At 32.7% G+C, this 19,650-nt stretch overlaps 1 protein-coding gene across 2 annotated transcripts in view; it reads left to right on the top strand.

Moving 5' to 3' along the window:
• Positions 1-17,918, top strand: part of LOC111702688 (asparagine--tRNA ligase, cytoplasmic) — a 19,005-nt gene extending 1,087 nt beyond the window's left edge. The window contains exons 2-25 of one of the 2 annotated variants that reach the window (XM_023474452.1): positions 74-204; positions 775-868; positions 2,222-2,320; positions 3,819-3,881; positions 4,265-4,341; positions 4,452-4,487; positions 4,972-5,027; positions 5,237-5,278; positions 6,923-6,996; positions 8,324-8,413; positions 9,032-9,106; positions 9,669-9,737; positions 10,045-10,166; positions 10,957-11,022; positions 11,323-11,443; positions 11,769-11,889; positions 12,183-12,295; positions 13,355-13,449; positions 14,120-14,214; positions 14,428-14,566; positions 15,997-16,074; positions 16,603-16,696; positions 17,444-17,496; positions 17,853-17,918. In XM_023474452.1, coding sequence (XP_023330220.1) covers positions 2,234-2,320; positions 3,819-3,881; positions 4,265-4,341; positions 4,452-4,487; positions 4,972-5,027; positions 5,237-5,278; positions 6,923-6,996; positions 8,324-8,413; positions 9,032-9,106; positions 9,669-9,737; positions 10,045-10,166; positions 10,957-11,022; positions 11,323-11,443; positions 11,769-11,889; positions 12,183-12,295; positions 13,355-13,449; positions 14,120-14,214; positions 14,428-14,566; positions 15,997-16,074; positions 16,603-16,696; positions 17,444-17,496; positions 17,853-17,907 — 1,821 coding nt within the window. In that variant the 5' untranslated portion in view covers positions 74-204; positions 775-868; positions 2,222-2,233 and the 3' untranslated portion in view covers positions 17,908-17,918. Of the gene's footprint in view, positions 1-73; positions 205-774; positions 869-2,221; positions 2,321-3,818; positions 3,882-4,264; positions 4,342-4,451; positions 4,488-4,971; positions 5,028-5,236; positions 5,279-6,088; positions 6,147-6,922; positions 6,997-8,323; positions 8,414-9,031; positions 9,107-9,668; positions 9,738-10,044; positions 10,167-10,956; positions 11,023-11,322; positions 11,444-11,768; positions 11,890-12,182; positions 12,296-13,354; positions 13,450-14,119; positions 14,215-14,427; positions 14,567-15,996; positions 16,075-16,602; positions 16,697-17,443; positions 17,497-17,852 lie in introns of those variants that run through there. The other variant, XM_023474453.1, reaches the window with a different exon arrangement.
• Positions 17,919-19,650: the final 1,732 nt, after the last annotated feature.

The raw sequence follows: 19,650 nt of genomic DNA, 5'->3' as shown, positions 1-19,650 counted from the left end.
AAATTCCCCCCCCCCCCCCAGCAGGAATAGGGTTAAGACTAAACCCGCAATTACACGATTTTGAATGATTTAGATCCTGATAGCAGCGGGATACAGTGGTGTGAAGGTAGAATTAGATAAAGGTTTCGAGCTGGGTGAATCTGATCTAACTCCAGAATTCAAGAAGAAATTTCCGTTGGGAAAGGTCCCTGCTGTTGAACTAAGGTATTAAATTCTAATAAATTATTAATTTTACACCGATGACTGCATTAGAATTTAGACTCTTAGCAAAATTTGTATATGTAAACAACGTTTCTAAATAAAGTATGCATTCTAAAAGGACTAGAAAATAATCGTTTGAGGAAATTGTTCATTAAGCGTTAAAAAAATAACTAATCTTTGATTTTGGAAATAATTTAAAGGTTTTGGTATAGTTATTGAAATGAAAAATAATTTTTTAGATAAGTCTAATGTTTGTCAATATAGAAACATTCTTTGACACTGATAATGTAATCTCAAAACGGGATAGCAAGGGGAAGGAGGAGGAGGATTTGGATGTAAAAAGTGGTTAAATTGTGGAATAGTTGAACCGATATTTAAGCATTCTTATTGTTATTTATGTTATTATAAAGCAATAAGTTTACCAGGACCTTCAAATTGTAATTGCTATGTTTCATGTTCATTGGATTGAAATCTGAACTTGTGTCTATCAGTCGTCTTAACAGTTCCACATTTTATATGTCCCACTGTAGTACGAACACATTATTTAAATTTAAAGGTTAATATTACTTGTAGTGATGGTAAGCTGTTAAGTGAGAGCAACAGTACAGCTTACTTTTTAGCTTCATCTCAACTCAAAGGGGGAGATGATTCTTTACTACAATCACAGGTACACAGAGTACATAGACAGGTTCATACAGTACATAACAATACATTGTACAGCTTGCTATCTAGCTTTACCCTAACTTAAAGGAGGATATGATCTTTTTCCTACAATCACAGGCAGTACATAACAGTACATTGTACAGCTAGCTATCTAGCTTCCCCTCAACTCAAGGGGGGGATGATTCTTTTCTACAATCACAGGTACAAGTTCATAGAAAAGTTCATTTTATACAGTGCATAACAGAGCAGCTTTCTATTTAGCTTCACATCACATGTACATCAAGTACAGGTACATAAATTACGTAGACAGTAGGATTTAGGTTTATACAGTACAAAGAAAGTATGATTCAGGTTCATTGAGTGCATAGACAGTACGATCCAGGTTCATAGAGAACATTGACAGATTCATTCAGTATAAACAGTACAGCTTATTATATCTCTTCACCTCAACTGAAGAGGGGATATGATCCTTATTGTGATATTCAGCCAAAAGCTGGTTTGTTCAATAAAGTCTATCTTTGTGCTCGAATGGGCATAACCAATGCACCCTGAAAATATAATTTTAATGTAATGCTTTAAATGGCAAAGCTTTCTTTCCTCTTTATCACTCGGATTAACGAACTCTGTCAGTTTAGAATTTATAACTGAAATATCTATCTATAAATTTGGCTTGTCTGTCTGTTTGTTTGTTTGTTTGTTTGTATCCAATAAACGTCAAAACGGCTGAACCGATCGGGCCCAAATTTTTTGTGGGACATCACATGACCACAGGGAAGGTTTATGAATGATCAAAATTTCAAATATTTGTGTTGAAAAGTTTTTTATTTTTATAAAAATGCACGAAAAAATATTATGAAATCAGCAAACTTTTTTGTTTTTGTTTTATACTGTACAAAGAGAAGATGCTCAGAGATAAAGCCAAAATTAAAAGTTGAAATAGAAGATGGGCGCAAAGCGCCCTAAAAGCCTAGTTTATATAAAATATGAACATTGTACCAAAGAGGTAAAAAAATATAATTATCTTGAAATATTTTGAAGATCAATAATCTTTCATTAAGTATAAAATTTAAAAACTTGCATTACGGTGGATATTAATTTACAAGAGAGCATATTATAGTTCACAGTTCTCAGTTTAATGCTTGTATACTCAGCAATCGATCAAAAATTTCTAAATAGATATTGATTAATTGATTGCAAACATATTCATATTTTACAAATATTTTTGATTATTTATTTCAACATCTTCAGAAATAATAATTTAATCACATGTAGAACCATTTTATATAACTTTTTTGACTTATATGTAGAAAGTTTAATTTTCAGCCCTTAATAGTTTGTTATAGAATCTCAATTTCAGGTGCTCTCCTGGATGTTCACTGCTGAGACAGAGTTGACCCCTGCCGTCTGTAGCTGGATCTTCCCGCTCATGGGGATCCTTCCTTCTTCACCCCAGCAGGTTAGATATAGTGCTCAATATCCAGGTTAGATATAGTGATCAATTTCCAGGTTAGATATAGTGCTCATTATCCAGATTAGATATAGTGATCAGTATCCAGGTTAGATTTAGTGCTCAATATCCAGATTAGATATAGTGCTCAATATCCAGGTTAGATATAGTGATCAGTATCCAGGTTAGATTTAGTGCTCAATATCCAGGTTAGATATAGTGCTCATTATCCAGATTAGATATAGTGATCAGTATCCAGATTAGATATAGTGATCAATATCCAGGTTAGATTTAGTGCTCAATATCCAGGTTAGATATAGTGATCAGTATCCAGGTTAGATATAGTGCTCAATATCCAGGTTAGATATAGTGCTCATTATCCAGATTAGATATAGTGATCAGTATCCAGGTTAGAATTAGTGCTCAATATCCAGATTAGATGTAGTGCTCATTATCCAGATTCGATATAGTTCTCAATATCCAAGTTGATCCGGATCCTAGATCCAATCTGAAAAAATATTAATCCGCATCTTGCTCATAAATAGTTTCTTAATCTCGTGTTACCAAACCCAAATTTCCCCTTTCCAAAATTATTTGGCTATTTTGATACCTGATTTTCCAGTCATTGATGAGAAAAGTTTAATGATATCGCATTTGTTGCACTAAAATGTGTATATATGTATTGGCAGCAAGCATTTTTTGTGTGTTTTGGTTTTGGTCGAAATTTTTCCTAGTAGACCTCTTCATTTTCGTAAACCAGGGAACTCGAACGTAGCGGATTCGGATCCTGAACCTGAATAATATTTTAAATAATCAAGTTTACATCCATTCTTTTTACATCCATTCCCTAATTAAGGTTGCTAATCTTTAAATAATTAAAGAATTTCATAAGAAATTATATAAGAAAATCTCATTTTATTAATTCCTTAAATTAAAACGTGTGGAAAGTGGACTTACCGAACAACTAATAGCTAACTAACGAACAAATTAGTTAACTAGTGAACATCTAGGTAACTAGCGATCAAAACAAACCAGCTACGGAGCGTCCCATATCATATTTGATTATCTCCAATCTTTAACGCCAAAATACGCACATAATACTAGAAAAATCTAGCACTTTCTGCAAAAAGAAAATTCTATTAGCCTTATTAAATTTTTTTAAATGATTCATTCTTTTTAAATTTTCTGATTTGTCACCCAAATCGTAATTTAGACCCATTGACGCGGTCTAATTTGATGTGGGACACCCTGTAGCTAAGCAACGCAGAAAAACTGATAACAAATGTCGATGAAGTAAACATGTTGCAAGATTTGAGAAAATATTTTTATACTGACTGGTAAAGTTAGTTTTAAAAAACAAAAACTGTACCTTGATATGAGACCCACTTTGAGGTCGTGTCGTTTAAAACCGTTGTAGCGTAATTTTCCAAAAAATAATAACATTAAAGACCCCTCCCCCCCTTGAGGTAGATTCATAGTTTCAATCATGTATTGATTATTATTCCAGGCTAGAGGAGAGAAGGATACTCTTAAATTTGTGGAAATGCTCAACCAGCATCTTAAATCCAAGGTACTTCAATGTAACGTGTGATTGAACAAGGACAAGGGGGCGGGGGTGTTGAAGCTGTTATGGAGCGAAATAGTTTTTTCTTAGTTCCTTAGTTCTACCCCAAACGTTTGAATCTAGCGATTCGGACTTTTTTACTTAGTTTTTCTGTTGTTCCTCATTAATATACTATTTACTTTCATCCGTTTTGATTTCTGGTGAAATTTGTTTAACATTATAGATTTTCCAATTATCTTTAAGAATCTAGTCTATATACTGCGCGCGGGGTTAAATTTTTGATTTGTGATATTTCATTGACTCTTAATAAAATTAAATGTTTACAAGATATTTTAAATGGTTTAGTCATTTCCGCAATTCTTTTTAAATAAATTTAATTGTTTTTCAAGACCTGGATGGTTGGTGAGAGGTTGACTCTAGCGGATATATGCTTGGCGGCCATTTTCTTTATCGTAGCTAAACATAGGAAACAATTTTACAACGCAAGTTTTTTTTATTTTTGTTAAACTTTCAAAATTGAGTGAAAATAATATGTTAATAATCAAAAATTAAATTTGGAATTGATTTTGAACGCAGAACGTTTGCGCAGAAATCGCCTCATTTCCATCGTTGGTAAGTTGTAATACTCAGGGGTCCATATAATTCCCAAAATAGCTGATTTTCTCGATCCCAAAATAATTTTTTGCCCCCAACTTAAAAAAGAAATGCCCCCAATTTCAAATTCCACTAACACATTTGCCCCCATTTGTCCCCAATTATTAAAAAAAAATGCCCCCAAATACAAAAATTCCCCCAATTAAAAAACATTTTCAAATTCCACTAACACATTTGCCTCCAATTTAAAAAAAATGCCCCCAATTTTTTAAATTTGCTCCCATTTCTTCCAAATTTGTCAATCCCAAATGGGATTGAAAAAGGAATTATATGGACTAATACTCACTTTTCATTTGAATTATCAAGTCCTTTTAGTTTTCCTACTTAATCCTTCCAAATTGAGAATTAAGAGGTTTGGGATTTTATTGATTTATTTTCTCATTTTTCACTAATTTAGAGAAAAAATGTGAGAAAAAGTTGTTAATTTCATATATTTGTTCAGGTATACAACGGTCACCGGGCAAAAGATAGTGAAAGAGGTCTTAACCAAATATCCAGGAAAAATAATGTTTATCAAAGTTTTGTATTTTGCCCTTAATGGGATATTAAATGCAATGTTTAGTTAATTTTTTGATAAGACAAGGCTTCTTTTAGCTTGTCCCATTTTCAAGACAATTTTAGTTCTTTTTTTTGCTTTTTTGTTGTTGTTTTAAAAGCCCAAATAAAATAAAATATTTAAGCTGGATAAAATATTTATTTGTTTGAAGGTCTGGAAGTATGTCATGAGAAGGATGTCAGCAAGGGTGCTGGTCAGTCAAGCAGACTTCGTAGCTTTGTGTTTATTTTAAATCCTAGCTTGCTTGACCCTGTATTCTGTAGCTTGATAGACTTGTTTATTTTTGATTTTTTGACATTTTTTACCTTTTCAACCTTATCAACCTTTGTGGTAAGATGACCTATAATGTATCATCTAAATACTAGCGCGCCGATCAGAACGCTCCAATGTCTGTTTTGACAACAGAAATGAATTCCTCGTTCAACTTACCTGTAGTTTGGTGTATCGCATGCTACTTTTGTTTTGAATAATGCCATATTAAAAAATGTAAGAATCGCTAATATTTTCTAAAATGCGCGCGCGATCAGGGAATTAAGCTTTTTTGCACAAAAATATTAAGGCATTACATGTTTGAAAGCCTCTTGATGCAAATTCAAGTTCTTATCATGATATCAAGATTGCAATGCGAAAAAGTAACATTTTCCACCAAAAAGCGCGCGCGCATTTTTGCTCGGATATTTATGAAACTGTATTTTGCAGTTACAATACATAATTATGAGTTCAAAAAATCAGCGTCCTACGACAATTCTAAGCCTTCTTTAAACACTGTTTAATTTTTTCGGAGAGTAATTCGTTTGGTGCCCCGCCCCCCTTCTATCAGTGTGTATCCGTTTTTATAAAAGTTCATCCTAAAAAAAATTAAGTATTTATTATTTTGCTATGTGCTTTAATTTTTTCTTTCAAGATTTTTTTATAACTGCAATACAATGACAATGCAGTACGTATTTAGATTTTGTATTAGTATTATTGTATTTAGATCTGTTTGTTTTGTTAAGCTTTACATTTAGTTTTTTTAAATATGTTGTTCGCAAAAATACTTGGTTCTATGGATTTGAATCCAGGTGGCAATTTATTGAATATATATTATCTATTGTGCATATGTATTACCAAAAATTACGAAATTAAATTTTGTTTTTTAATGATAAGTTAGTACAACCCTAATTTCTCAATGGTCTCTGAAGTTTTAGCAAAAAAAACTCGAAAATATTTTGAAAATTTTGGAATTTTATTTTTTAGCCGGACCCGGATTTATTTTTTAAATAAGGGCAAAACGTTTAACAGCATTCATCTTAGCTTTTGCGATAGCACTAAATATCCTCTGTACAAACTTTTAAATTGAAAATTAAAAGCCTTAAGTTAGAGAATAGTTTTCTTCCATCAGAGGTGTTTATTTTATTTTAAAACCATTCCCCCAACCCACCCTTTTGAAAATCATTGTTATTCCTTAGAAGTTATTTGCTTGATTGGGTAAAATAAATCATTTTTAGGGCGAATAAATACACTTTTGGGTGAAAAGTAGGATAAAGGACGAAAAAATTGTCTCCAATCTTAATTTTTTTCTCCAGACTTCAAAAATCCTTTCGCCTAAAAATATACACCCCCACCATCCAAAGCACCAAAAAGGTACCCATCGTCCTGAGTTTTAACCTTATCGAAGGGGAAATAATATGTTTGAGCGCTGAAGTTACAGGTTTTAGATACAACGTTTTCCCTCAAAACAGCATCGTCATGGCTTGAAAACAATGTACTGCCTGAGTTATATTTTGTGACTGACTTCGTTAGTATTGTTTTTAATAAGAATAATCTTATCTAAAGTTAATCCTTGAATATATTGCAGAGGTGCTTGAGGTTAAAAGTATGGCTGAGTCTGGAGAACAGAAGGATCTTGTGGAGAAGATGGATTCCGTCAAGGTTGGAATTAATTATTTCAGATTTCGCCATTTTATTTTTATTTGGAAACTTATTCATGAAACTTAAGACCCTTTTTGTTCTAATTATTGGGGTCAAGCACTAATCTCTCGACTAGTACAGACCAAAAAGTTAATTTAATTCCTATTCCGATATCCCGCGGTGGTTATACCCTGCAGGGATATCTTCAATTAAGGAATATATGAGGTGCCCAACTTTGATATCGAGATCATGTGTTTAAGATGAAGGATACTCTATAGTTCCAACCTCAGACCACGTCTGTGTTGCAAACTGAAGTGGCAATTTTAAGTGGCCTTCCATTAATAGAGTTGCATGTGCAATTTAAATCTTTAAACCTTAATCCAAGCAAAGATGATTTTAAGTGGCCTTCCATCAATGGAGTTGCATGTGCAATTTAACTCTTTCAACCTTAATCCAAGCAAAGATGATTTGCGGATTTATGCAATTGAGGAAAAGAAGGAAATGTCCGAATTCTTTTTAAGACAAATTGACGATAATAGCTTGGAAATCAGAATTGTTTAAGTAAAGGATCACTTGTATTTTAATATTTAATGTTCAAAGCTACGACCTGAGCCGTATTAAGAGAATTTTAAGCACATCGCTGAACCGCCAAAAACCGGTTCTAATTGAGCGCCGGCTCAAATCTCGAAACTCTTAACACAATTTCAAGTGGACCAACCATTTTTGAGCCGCGTCTCAAATTCTTTAGATTCAGCCTCTGACTTGATATTTTTTTTTACCGAAGTAACAGGTTTATGAAAAAGATTTAATTCTTTTTAACCAATTTTTTCTAGATTTTTTATTTAACAAATTTATTGATACAGGTATTTAATGCAGAATGTAGATGATCATTTTTCAAATCGTCTCGTTTTCCCGTTGTCCTGTTTTGCTGCGTTCAATTAGCTGCATACCCCCCCCCCCCTTTCCCAGGATGGTTAATACGCAGTTTCGATAGCTGACCAGGCAATTTGTAGTCTTCAAATATCAGCTCTTGTGTTTCTTCATTTATTCCAGATGTGTTTGATTTCCACTGAATCTGTGTATAGTCAAATAAACTCGAAATTCGCCATCCATGAAGGACGCAGGTTTATTGCTGACATTGTTGTAATGAGAACTTCCTTATTAGATTTAATTCTAGAAAAACGTTAAACATATCTTAAAAGCCTGTGCCGGATACAAGGCTCAGTAGCAGCTTTATGGCACAATTTGTTCTTAAAATTTTTCTTTAAGACTCAAAATATTTATGGATGGATGGATGGAATTATTTTTCAACAAAAATTAACAAATTTTAAAATTTTCTGATGTCTAGATAGAGGATGGAGTGTATACTAGTGAAGTGAGGGGAAGTGATGAGTCTGGGGAAGGAACATACAAAGTTCCATTCAAAACTGTCATGAAGGTAGGTAACCTGAGCATATTCAGGGAGGCCCCCCTAAACACTAGGGTTATTAGCGGTTATTCTACCGAGCCACTCTCCCCCTGGAATGTTTAAACAGGGGTTAATATATTCTTGAAAAATAATTTTTCTTCCTTTCCTCCCCCCCCGCCCACTATTTTGAAAAGAATTTTATATTTCAAAAAAGTGCTCTTTGTACGATGTTATTCGCTGAAATAGGGAAAATAAATGATTTCAGGGAAAAAGGAAAATTAAATAAACTTCTGAGTACACGAATTATAAAAAAAAAATTAAAAGTTTACTTTTGATGTCCAATTTTTCATCCCCATTAAATCATTTCAGCTTTTAAATTCTAAAAAATATACACCCCGGATTAAGCAACCCCTCCCCACCAACCCCACAAATTTCTATAAGCGCCTCTGTACTTAACAGTTTCTGAATATTTTAAATCTTGATCAATCATCAAAATTATAAATGGAAGAAAGAGGAAAATATTTCACCAGATATAGAACAATAGATTTTTAAAGTTTATTTAACATTCGTCAATCGATATTATGGATTTTATCATTATTATTATAATTAGTTTTCCCGCAAGAAAGATAACAATATTTCTGTGTGCAGGCAATGTTACATGTTGGCAAGGAACCGTTCCCAATGATCTACGTGGATCCGAAACCTGATTCTGAAGCTGCCAAGGAACACTAGAGATCAATTTTTTAATCTTTAATTAAGATGGACTGTAGAGTAACAATACCCTTTCTTTAAACCTCTACCCGAGCACATTGTGGAAGATATATTTTTAAATTAAAAAAATGAGTATCTTCTGTGATTCTGAAGTATGAATGCGTAAGTCATTCTAAAAAATAACTCTACGGTCTCTTTAATCTCTATTAGGATTGTTCATGTGAACAAGCTAATCTCCATGGACAGGCTGCCATAAATGACTTACAATTTATTACTTTACATCTTGTCTCAAAGCCTTGTATAATTGTTCGTTGTGTGTGAATAACTTGCAAAACATTTTTAGTTTTTCCCCAAAAAAATAAACTTTTTTCTATTATTGATATGAAATTATAGAAATAGATTTGTTATTCTTGAATCTAAAATTTTATTGTTAGAGGAAATGTAAATTATGTGCCATAGTTCCCTTGATTTCTATTTAAACAGTACTCTTGTGAATCCTTCTTGGCAATCTTTTTCAAGTTGACGCGACCTGTATCGTTGAAATCTCTGAATTGACCCTGGTGTTGTTAAACAGTCTGGGGCTAAGTACGAACCAATTGCCAAGGCTCAGCTCAAGAAAATAACTAAGCTATGGCAGCAAGAGGTAAAAAGAGGAAAATGTTCAAGCAATATTAAAGAATAGCATTTTATCTAACTCAATGACGTTTTATACTTAAAACATTTTATACCTCATGTAACATTGAAGGTCTAATAAGATTGATGCATTTTAAAAACTTAATTATTTTAGTCAAAATTTGCTTTTTGCAGAGGGACATCTTGTTGAGCATTAATTAATAGATTATCACATTAAATTTGAAATATTTTGAAATCTTGAATAAATCTCATAAAGCAAAAATTGAAAATTCATGATTGGTTTAAAGTCTGACATAGTTCTAAAGCCGAATATATAGGTTAGGAAGGCGGAAGCTAGAGCCAAGGCGGATAAGGAGGCGGAAGAAGCCAGGCTAAAGAGGGCGGAGGAAGCCAAGAAAATTACAATTAAGTCAGATCCGTCTCTTCCTGAAGCTAAAGCGTAAATATTCTTTTCATCAGAATCCATTTTAATCATAGAAATTTGCAGTTATCCAACTAATCTCTTTCCTGATATTTCTTTTGTAAAATTTTGTAGAAATCGAAAAATTATGTCCAGAAGGTGTTGAATAAAAAACATACCGGTCATTATTCTTGTTTTTCTGTAGAAAATTAATTACTTCAAATATAGATTTTAAAAGGGCGACATCCTGAATATAAACAATAAACATGTATTTTCATCTGTTTTTTGGTATGCAATAATTTTCATTGCATATTAATATTTACAAATACGATTCTACATAATTGAGTTGTATATCGTATAAATTAAAACATAGGTTTTATTGAAGTTAAAAACAAGTAATACAACGCATTTTCCATTTTTTTGGGGTTGATATTTGGTTTTATCAAAAATTTTACAACAATACTAAATCCTAACTTGGTTTAAGTATCATTTAATTTACCTAAACCATGAGAATGAGATGCAATTATCTGGTGCTAAATCAATTGGACTAAAGGTCATTTGCAAAAATGTGATATTTCATCTAAACAGCTCCAGTTTTTAATGTTTAAAAATAAACTATTCAAAATATTTGATTTGTTGGATTAAATTCGATAATGTTAGACTTGAATTATGGATCACTTAAACCCAATAAACATTTAAACAATTGAATAAATTCAAAGTATGTTAATGCTTCTTTATTTAAAAAGGAATCGAACCTTAATTCAAATTGCCAGTAGTCCAATTGATATAGCAACTCAGAAATTGAATGTATTAAATGTATATTCTACAGGATGAAGATCAGAGATTGTAAGGATAACAGGATGAAGAGAGTACAACTTTCAGGATGGGTTCACAGGTAAGAAGATCCAAGGGCAGGGGGGGGGGTTAATTCTTAAAATAGAAAACAGTAAATCTTTAAAGCAGTAAGGGTGACACCTTGGTTGAAGAAGGTCAAATATATAATTTAACTTTAATCTGAGGATGTTGGGGACTAACATTTTTTACTATCCAGGGGGGAGGGTCAGTTCCAGCTTGGAGCTGAGTACCCTTGGGAACCATAGTTTTCTTCTTCTTTGTGGGGGTGGAGAATCAGACCCCCCCACTCCTTGAGAGGGGGGGATTGAAAATCCTTTCTTTTCATTCTAATGTGTTTCAGATTAAGAACCCAAGGAAAGGCTTTAATGTTCCTGACACTGCGGGATGGAACAGATTACATCCAGTGTGTTCTACACGGAGACATGTGTCAAACATACGACGCTGTTATGCTCTCCACAGAGGTAAACTCGTAAGGGATTGTTAATGTAATTTTGAGTTTACCCTTTTTTTTATAAATTGGCGTCATGCCCAATTTACAACGATACCCTGAAATCCTTAGTCTGAGCATAAATTACGCAAATAACCTTGTTTATCTATGAATTTATTTTTATTTAAGAAAATATATTACTATTAACGAGTTTTTTCAAAGTTGGTGAAAAACAATCCATATTTATCTATCAGAATTATATAAATTCCTTATTCTTACGTTTTTTAGGCTTTAAGTCAAGTATGGCTACCATTAGCCATTATTTTGCATTCACTCCCTTTAACTGAATGATGTTTCAGTCCACTGTCCGTATTTTTGGAGTAGTTGAACCCGTGCCTGAGGGAAAAACCGCACCTGGCGGTCATGAGCTTAAAGCTGATTACTGGGAGCTGATTGGTAGCGCTCCTAGCGGTGGCGCAGGTAAACAATGTTTGCAAGATTTAGCAATTCAGTAATTTTTCATTCAAGTACATAACATGAAGAATTTCTTACACGTATTTAGTATTAGTGCAGCTTATGTTAATAACAACATTAAAGATGATAAACTAGTCTCGGTAATCCGACAAACAATCTTTACCAAAACGTTTTCTTTAATAAAAAATAGTTTTAAAACTGTCCTAATTCAAGTACCAAGTAAGAAAACCCCTTCCCCATAATCTTTGTTCAAATATATTTTTTAAATTCTTGTATTTAATTGGTTTGTTTTGATCCAGAGGCCCTTCTGAACACTGAGAGTCATCCTGACGTACAACTTGACAACCGACACATCATGATCAGGGGAGAAAACTCCAGTAAGATACTGAAGATGAGATCTGTCATTACACAGGTACAAGCTGGAGTTCTGATACGTGGGACCCATTAAATTGTGGAATAGGAAGACGACAGTTAGATTTTATTTAGATTTAAGATAGTCCAATGAGCATGGAACAGAGCGATTAGGCAGTGTACACTGTACAGTACACAGGCTCATTTAAGTTTAAAAGGTGGTTTTCAAGCTAACGTAGTTTCTTTTCCAGTAACTGGAGTTGGGTTTTAAGCTATTGGTAAAACTTTTTGCTTCAAGGCAACAACAATTATACATAAGAATGAGTGTATTTTTTCAATTCTATTTTATTGTTCGACTCTTTATTTCAACAGGGGGTAATTTAGGGGGAAATTTGAAACTTAGTAATTGTGTTCTTCCCCCCCCCCCCCCACCACCACACATCTACTGAAAAGTAACCTTTCATTGATCAAATTAAATCAAATCAAGTGGAAATCTGAGAGGGAACCCAATGTGGAACCCCCAGACTGCCTTCAGGGCACTACACACCACCGTCCATATTAGCGACCTGGAGCACAAATAATTAACGGCCGTCCTGTGGTACATTTCGGTGGCTGGCAGTCAAAATTATAAACTGTGTACCCAACAACAGCTACCTATCATAGGATTACTATTCCAGGATAGGCTAAGTCAATATGGATAGCAGTGCTTAGGATCCGGATCCGTTGGATCCGCAAGATTTTGGCTTCCTGGATCTGGATCCGCAAAAATATGCGGATCCACGGATCCGGATCCAAGGGGTAAAATATCAACTAAAAACTGCAAGAACATCTTTTTTACTCCTAAAACCCAACTCTGAACTTTTGAAAAAAAGGAGATTATAAAAATTTCCTCATTTCTGAGTGGTTAATCAAGTTATAAAATAAAAATAAGCGAAAAAAAATAAACAAAAAATTCAGTAAATCTTAAATAAATGACCTGGATCCGGATCCGGATCCACATCAAAATTAAATGGATCCTAAGCGCTGATGGATAGAAAGTCACGGAGATTGATATTTTTCAGAAGGATGAAGGGGGGTGAGACCACAACATTTTTAAAGATTTCACAGAAAAATGTTTCAGGCGTTCCGAGAACATTTCTTTTCTCGTGGATACTTTGAGGTGACTCCGCCCACTCTGGTCCAGTGTCAGGTTGAGGGAGGATCTACTTTATTCCAGTAAGATGCTCATTTTATTAAAGGGACTTTGGACGTTTTTTTTCAAGTGACCCTTTATTTATAGAGCGGCTTGTCCTTTTTATAACGGTACCCTATAAACCTGTGTCCGCCGACGGAGATTTTCTGGGTTTTTTTCACTGAGACTCCGTACGAACTCAACTACTTTCAGCTGTGAAAAAATAAGGGATATTTCTGTCTTCCTTAAATAGACAAAAAAGGATACCGTTTAACACTTTATTTCTGTCTCCTAAAGATTTCTTTAACTTAAAGAAAACACGCCAAAGAAATGTATATACACTTGAGATTCCTTGTTTTGAGCTGTATTCCTGTATTTATAATTTCTTTGAATTAAAATATATCCTAGTATTGTTACGCGTAAATGATAAATGATTCTATTTTTGAGACATTTAANGGTAAAATAATAATAGAACTCCTTAGTCTTTTTGATTTTTAACCGAAATTTTCTCCTTTAATGATACCAATTTTTTTTTTCGTTAAAAAAACTTTACATTCTCCTAATTCAGCGGAAACCCCCATTAAGAAATTGTGTTGCTCTGCGCAATTTCTCCTAATATATTGAGGGAGGATGATCTTTCTAGAAGGGTGGAATCATTTTTAGCAAGAAAAATACTTCGATATTTGATTACTTAATTTCATATTATTTGTCCAGTCTTGATTACTTCGGTGAGGAAGCTTACTTGACCCAGTCCTCCCAGCTCTACCTAGAGACAGTTTGTCCAGCCATGGGAGATGTGTTCTGTATAGGTCAGTCATTTATTTATTTATCTTGAGACAGTTTGTCCAGCTATGGGAGATGTGTTCTGTATAGGTCAGTCATTTATTTATTTATCTTGAGACAGTTTGTCCAGCCATGGGAGATGTGTTCTGTATAGGTCAGTGATTCATTTATTTATCTTGAGACAGTTTGTCCAGATATGGGATATTAAGAAGATTTCTTAATTCTATTTTTTATTGCAGCGCAGTCGTATCGGGCGGAGAAATCCCGAACTCGGCGGCACGTGGCGGAGTATACGCATATGGAGGCGGAGTGTCCCTTTATCAACTTCGACCAACTCCTCGACAAACTCGAGGATCTTGTCTGCGACACTGTCGACAGGTTCATATTTATTCAACTCATTTATTCATCCGAATCGTCTATTCTTCGAAATCATCGATTCATTGAAATAATGTTTTCATCCAAATCATCTGTTCATTTAGCTCATTTATTTATCCACATCATCTTTTTATCCAAATCATCTATTCATCCAAATCCTTAACTCATCCAAATCATTTATTCATCCAAATCATTTACTCATCCAAATCATTTATTCATCCAAATCATTTATTCATCCAAATCATTTGAATTCATCCAAATCATTTATTCATCCAAATCGTCTTTTCATCCAAATCATCTTAATTAACCAAATCATCTATTCTTTAAAATCATCTATTTATCGAAATTATTTATGTATCCATATCATTTACTCGTCTTAATTAGCCAAATCATCTATTCTTTAAAATCATTATTTATCCATATCGTCTATGTATCCGTATCATTTACTCGTCTTAATTAACCAAATCATCTTTTCATCCAAATTGTGTTTTCATTTATTCTTGAAATTCATTCATTCTTATCATCTATGTATCCATATCATTTACTCGTCTAAATTAACCAAATCATCTATTCATCCATATCGTCTATGTATCCGTATCATTTACTCGTCTTAATTAACCAAATCATCTTTTCATCCATATCATGTTTTCATTTATTCTTGCAATTCATTCATTCTTTCATGCAATCCTTTATTTCAAATTTTTAATGATTTCATTCACATCGGTGCGTAGTGCGTACTGCAGTACTCTGACCGAATGAATATTGTTTTCAGTCAAATAGGTTGTCAAGTACAATAGATGGCAACAGAAAAATCGACCAACTGCGCACAACGTCATATGTGTCAAATGAAAAAAGAAAGACGACATGTCCTCTAATTAGTTGGTGTAATTTCCAAGATTCGGTGGAGATAAATGTCGTCTTTGTAGGAATACGTAAAAAATATTTACAACTCAAAATTCATCCATATCGTTTATGTATCCGTATCATTTACTCGTCTTAATTAACCAAATCATCTATTCATCCATATCGTTTATGTATCCGTATCATTTACTCCTCTTAATTAACCAAATCATCTTTTCATCCAAATCATGTTTTCATTTATTCTTGCAATTCATTCATTCTTTCATGCAATCCTTTATTTCAAATTTTTAATGATTCCATACACACCGGTGCGTAGTGCGTACTGCAGATTGCGCACTGCAGTATTCTGACCGAATGAATACTTGTTTTCAGTGAAGAGTGTAAAAAAGCATAGACAAGTTTTACAAATTGTTCGCAATGTCTTGCAAATTAGATTTCTAATTGTGTTAACTGTTGTGCGAAATTGCGCGAAAATATTTTTTTCATAAATGAGTGCAAAAGACGCAACTAACTTTCGGATTCTGCTTAAACTGTAATTTTATTTAATTTGAATTAAAATTTTGGAATTGTAGGGTTCTTAAGCATCCTCTCGGATACATGGTTCATGAGCTCAACCCTAACTTTAAAGCTCCAAAGAGACCTTTCAGAAGGTAATACCAGACTCTCATTATTTTTTAGAATTCGTTGTTCATGGAAAGGAATCCTTCCTGTTCTTTTTTGTCTATTTGTTTTCTTTTTCTCATCTTTAATATTCCCTTTTATGATTAACTTAAAAACTCTTCTTTTCTATTTTCAAATAAGTCTGACTCTATTACTGTTAAATACACCTTAAAAAATAACAGAAAAAAGGTACTATTACTGTTTAATTTTTTTACTAATTCATTGACATGTTTTGTCTTTAAAATTGCCTTCCAATTATAATTGTAATTTTTATGAAATACTTAAGTTGAATAAAACTATTTTTGGAAGAACGCGAGGAAAGGGGCTATGGGTAAATAATTTCTTTTAAAAAATTTGTGTAAATTGCCTGGAGCAAATAAGTTAATTTTGGGTTAAAAAGTAACAAACAAAATTGCTAGTTGATGTAAAAAAATTATCTTTTTAGTTTTCACTAACCAATCCTCGAATCATCCCCCCCTTCTTCCAAATATTTTTCAATACTGTAAATCTTGATCTAGGATGTCATATGAGGACGCTATAGCTTGGCTAAAGGAGAACAATTACAAGAAGGAGGACGGAACCTTTTACGAGATCGGAGAGGACATCCCAGAGGTAGGAATAATTGTTGCACCATCCCAAGGTTGGAAATGTAGGCCCTTAAGAGGTTTTTTTTAAATTCTACTTATTCTGTAGGCCCCGGAGAGGTTTATTAATTTTCTGTTTATTCTGTAATCCCCTGAGAGGTTAATTTCTATTTGTTCTGTAGTCCCCTGAGAGGTTTATAAAATTCTTTTTGTTCTGTAGGCCCCTGAGAGGTTTATTAAGTTCTATTTATTCCTTTCGTCTATGAGTATTTTATTTAATTTTATTTATTCTGTAGGCCATCAAGAGTTTTTTTATTTCTGTTTATTCTTTAGGACCTTTAGAGTTTTATTTAATTCTATTTTTTCTGTAGACTCTTAAGAGGTTTTTTTTTAAATTTCTATTTATTCTGTAGGCCCCTGAGAGGTTTTTTTTAATTTCTATTTTTACTGTAGGCCTCTGAGAGGTTTATTAATTTCTTTTGTTCTGTAGGCCCCTGAGAGGTGTATTAATTTCTATTTGTTCTTCGTCCCCTGAGAGGTTTATTAGTTTCTATTTGTTCTGTAGGCCCCTGAGAGGTTTTTTATTTCTATTTATTCTGTAGGCCCGAGTTTTATTTAATTCAATTTTTTCTGTAGACTCTGATTTTTATTTCTATTTATTCTGTAGGCCCCTGAGAGGTTTATTAATTTCTTTTGTTCTTTAGGCCCCTGAGAGGTTTATTAATTTCTTTTATTCTGTAGGCCCCTGAGAGGTTAATTTCTTTTTGTTCTGTAGGCCCCTGAGAGGTTTATGACGGACACCCTGAATGAACCAATTATGTTGACAAGGAACCTTATTTATTTATTTAAAGTCAGTTATTGTCATTTTAAAGAAGAGGAAAACTCAGAATAATTTTCAATTTGAGCAATATTAAAGATTTTTCAAAACGTTAGTAAATCAAACTATGGTTAGAGACAACAAAAAACGCTTACTTTTTTATGATTAAGTATCTTGAACCAAATGCGTTTTTATAATAATTTAAATTATCAACAGAAAGGTAATCATCTATGATTAGAATTGTGACCATTTAAAACTAGGGATGTATACGGGGAGGGTAGTGCCTCCCCCCCCTTTTCCTAGATATTACATTCTTCACTTTAAATTTCGTTAAATTCCTAGTTTTAATAAATAAGCTGATAATTAGATTCCCGGCCCATATTAAGGCCTTCTACATGCAGAAGTGCAAGGATGACAGGTAAGGAAAAGGGAAGGGGAGGGAGGAGAGGAATTTTTCTGTACGCTTNTGAATATTTATGAATTAGTCCACCAAATAACTGTACAGTTTATCTTGTAAAATTAAAAAAATGAAACCTTAGTTTTTATGCATTTAAATTTTTGAATATTTATGAATTAGCCACCAAATAGCAGCTGTACTGTTTATCTTGTAAAATTGAACAAAATGAAACCTTATTTTTTTATGCATTTTAAATTTTTGAATATTTATGAATTAGCCACTAAATAACTGTACAGTTTATCTTGTAAAATTAAACAAAAAAAAACTTGGTTTTTATGCATTTAAATAATTGAATATTTATGAATTAGCCACCAAATAGCTGCACAGTTTATCTTGCAAAATTAAACAAAATAAAACCTTAGTTTTCATGCATTTAAATTATTGAATATTTATGAATTAGTCCACCAAATAGCTGTACAGTTTATCTTGCAACATTTAACAAAATATAACCTTGGTTTTTATGCATTAAAATTATTGAATATTTATGAGTTAGTCCACCAAATAATTGTACAGTTTATCTTGCAAAATTTAACAAAATGAAACCTTGGTTTTTATGCATTTAAATTTTTGAATATTTATGAATTAGCCACCAAATAGCTGCACAGTTTATCTTGCAAAATTAAACAAAATAAAACCTTGGTTTTTATGCATTTTAAATTTTTGAATATTTATGATTAGTCCACTAAATAACTATATAGTTTATCTTGTAAAATTAAACAAATTAAAACCTTGGTTTTTTATGTATTTTATTGAATATTTATGATTAGTCCACCAAATGGCTGTATAGTATATCTTGCAAAATCAAACAAAATAAAATCTTGGTTTTTTATGCATTTTTAATTTTTGAATATTTATGAATTAGTCCACCAAATGGCTGTACAGTTTTAATGTTCATTGTCTCAAAGAATTTTTTTGTTCTCCTGAAACTTTTTTTTTGCGTCATAAAGTTGTATTTTGAATAATTTTATGAAGTAAAAAATTTCATTTGAAAAAATATTCAACCCTGCTAAGATTATCAGTATTAGATGTTGCAATGTCATTCTATAAATACCACTGGGCAGAAGGTTACGTTGCTATTTAGATGAGAATATTTTTATCTGAACATGTTTTAGAATTAAATGAACGAACTCGTTGCATTTTGATGTTGACTTGAAAACTTAGTATAAATTGTGAACACTGGGTTGAAGATGGATATCAAAATGTTCTGAATTGTTAACATTGTGCTTAGGATGTATATTGGATATCATCATGTCTATATTGTGAACGCTGTGTTAAGGATGGATATCATTATGTTCTGAATTGTGAACACTTTGTTAAGGATGGATATTATTATGTTCTAAATTGTAACGACCGTGTTGCGGATGGATATCATTATGTTCTAAATTGTGAACACTGTTAAGAATGGATAATATTATGTTCTAAATTATGAACACTGTGTTAAGAATAGATATCATAATGTTCTGAATTTTGAACATTTATAAGAATGGATATCATAATGTTATAAATTGTTAACATTGTGTTAAGAATAGATATCATAATGTAAAATGTTCTGAATTGTTAACACTGTGTTCAGGATGGATAATATGGAGGAACTGCTGGCAGCTTATAAAGAAGAAGGATTAGATCCTGCTCCCTACTACTGGTACACTGATCAGAGGAAGTTTGGTACTTGTGAGCATGGAGGTAAACCTATAGAACTGTGGAAAAG

This window comes from Eurytemora carolleeae, unplaced genomic scaffold, assembly GCF_000591075.1.
Source record: "Eurytemora carolleeae unplaced genomic scaffold, Eaff_2.0 scaffold7, whole genome shotgun sequence".
Taxonomy (NCBI): domain Eukaryota; kingdom Metazoa; phylum Arthropoda; class Copepoda; order Calanoida; family Temoridae; genus Eurytemora; species Eurytemora carolleeae.
Note: the sequence above shows the minus strand (reverse complement) of the source record. Positions and strands in the feature narration are given on the sequence as shown.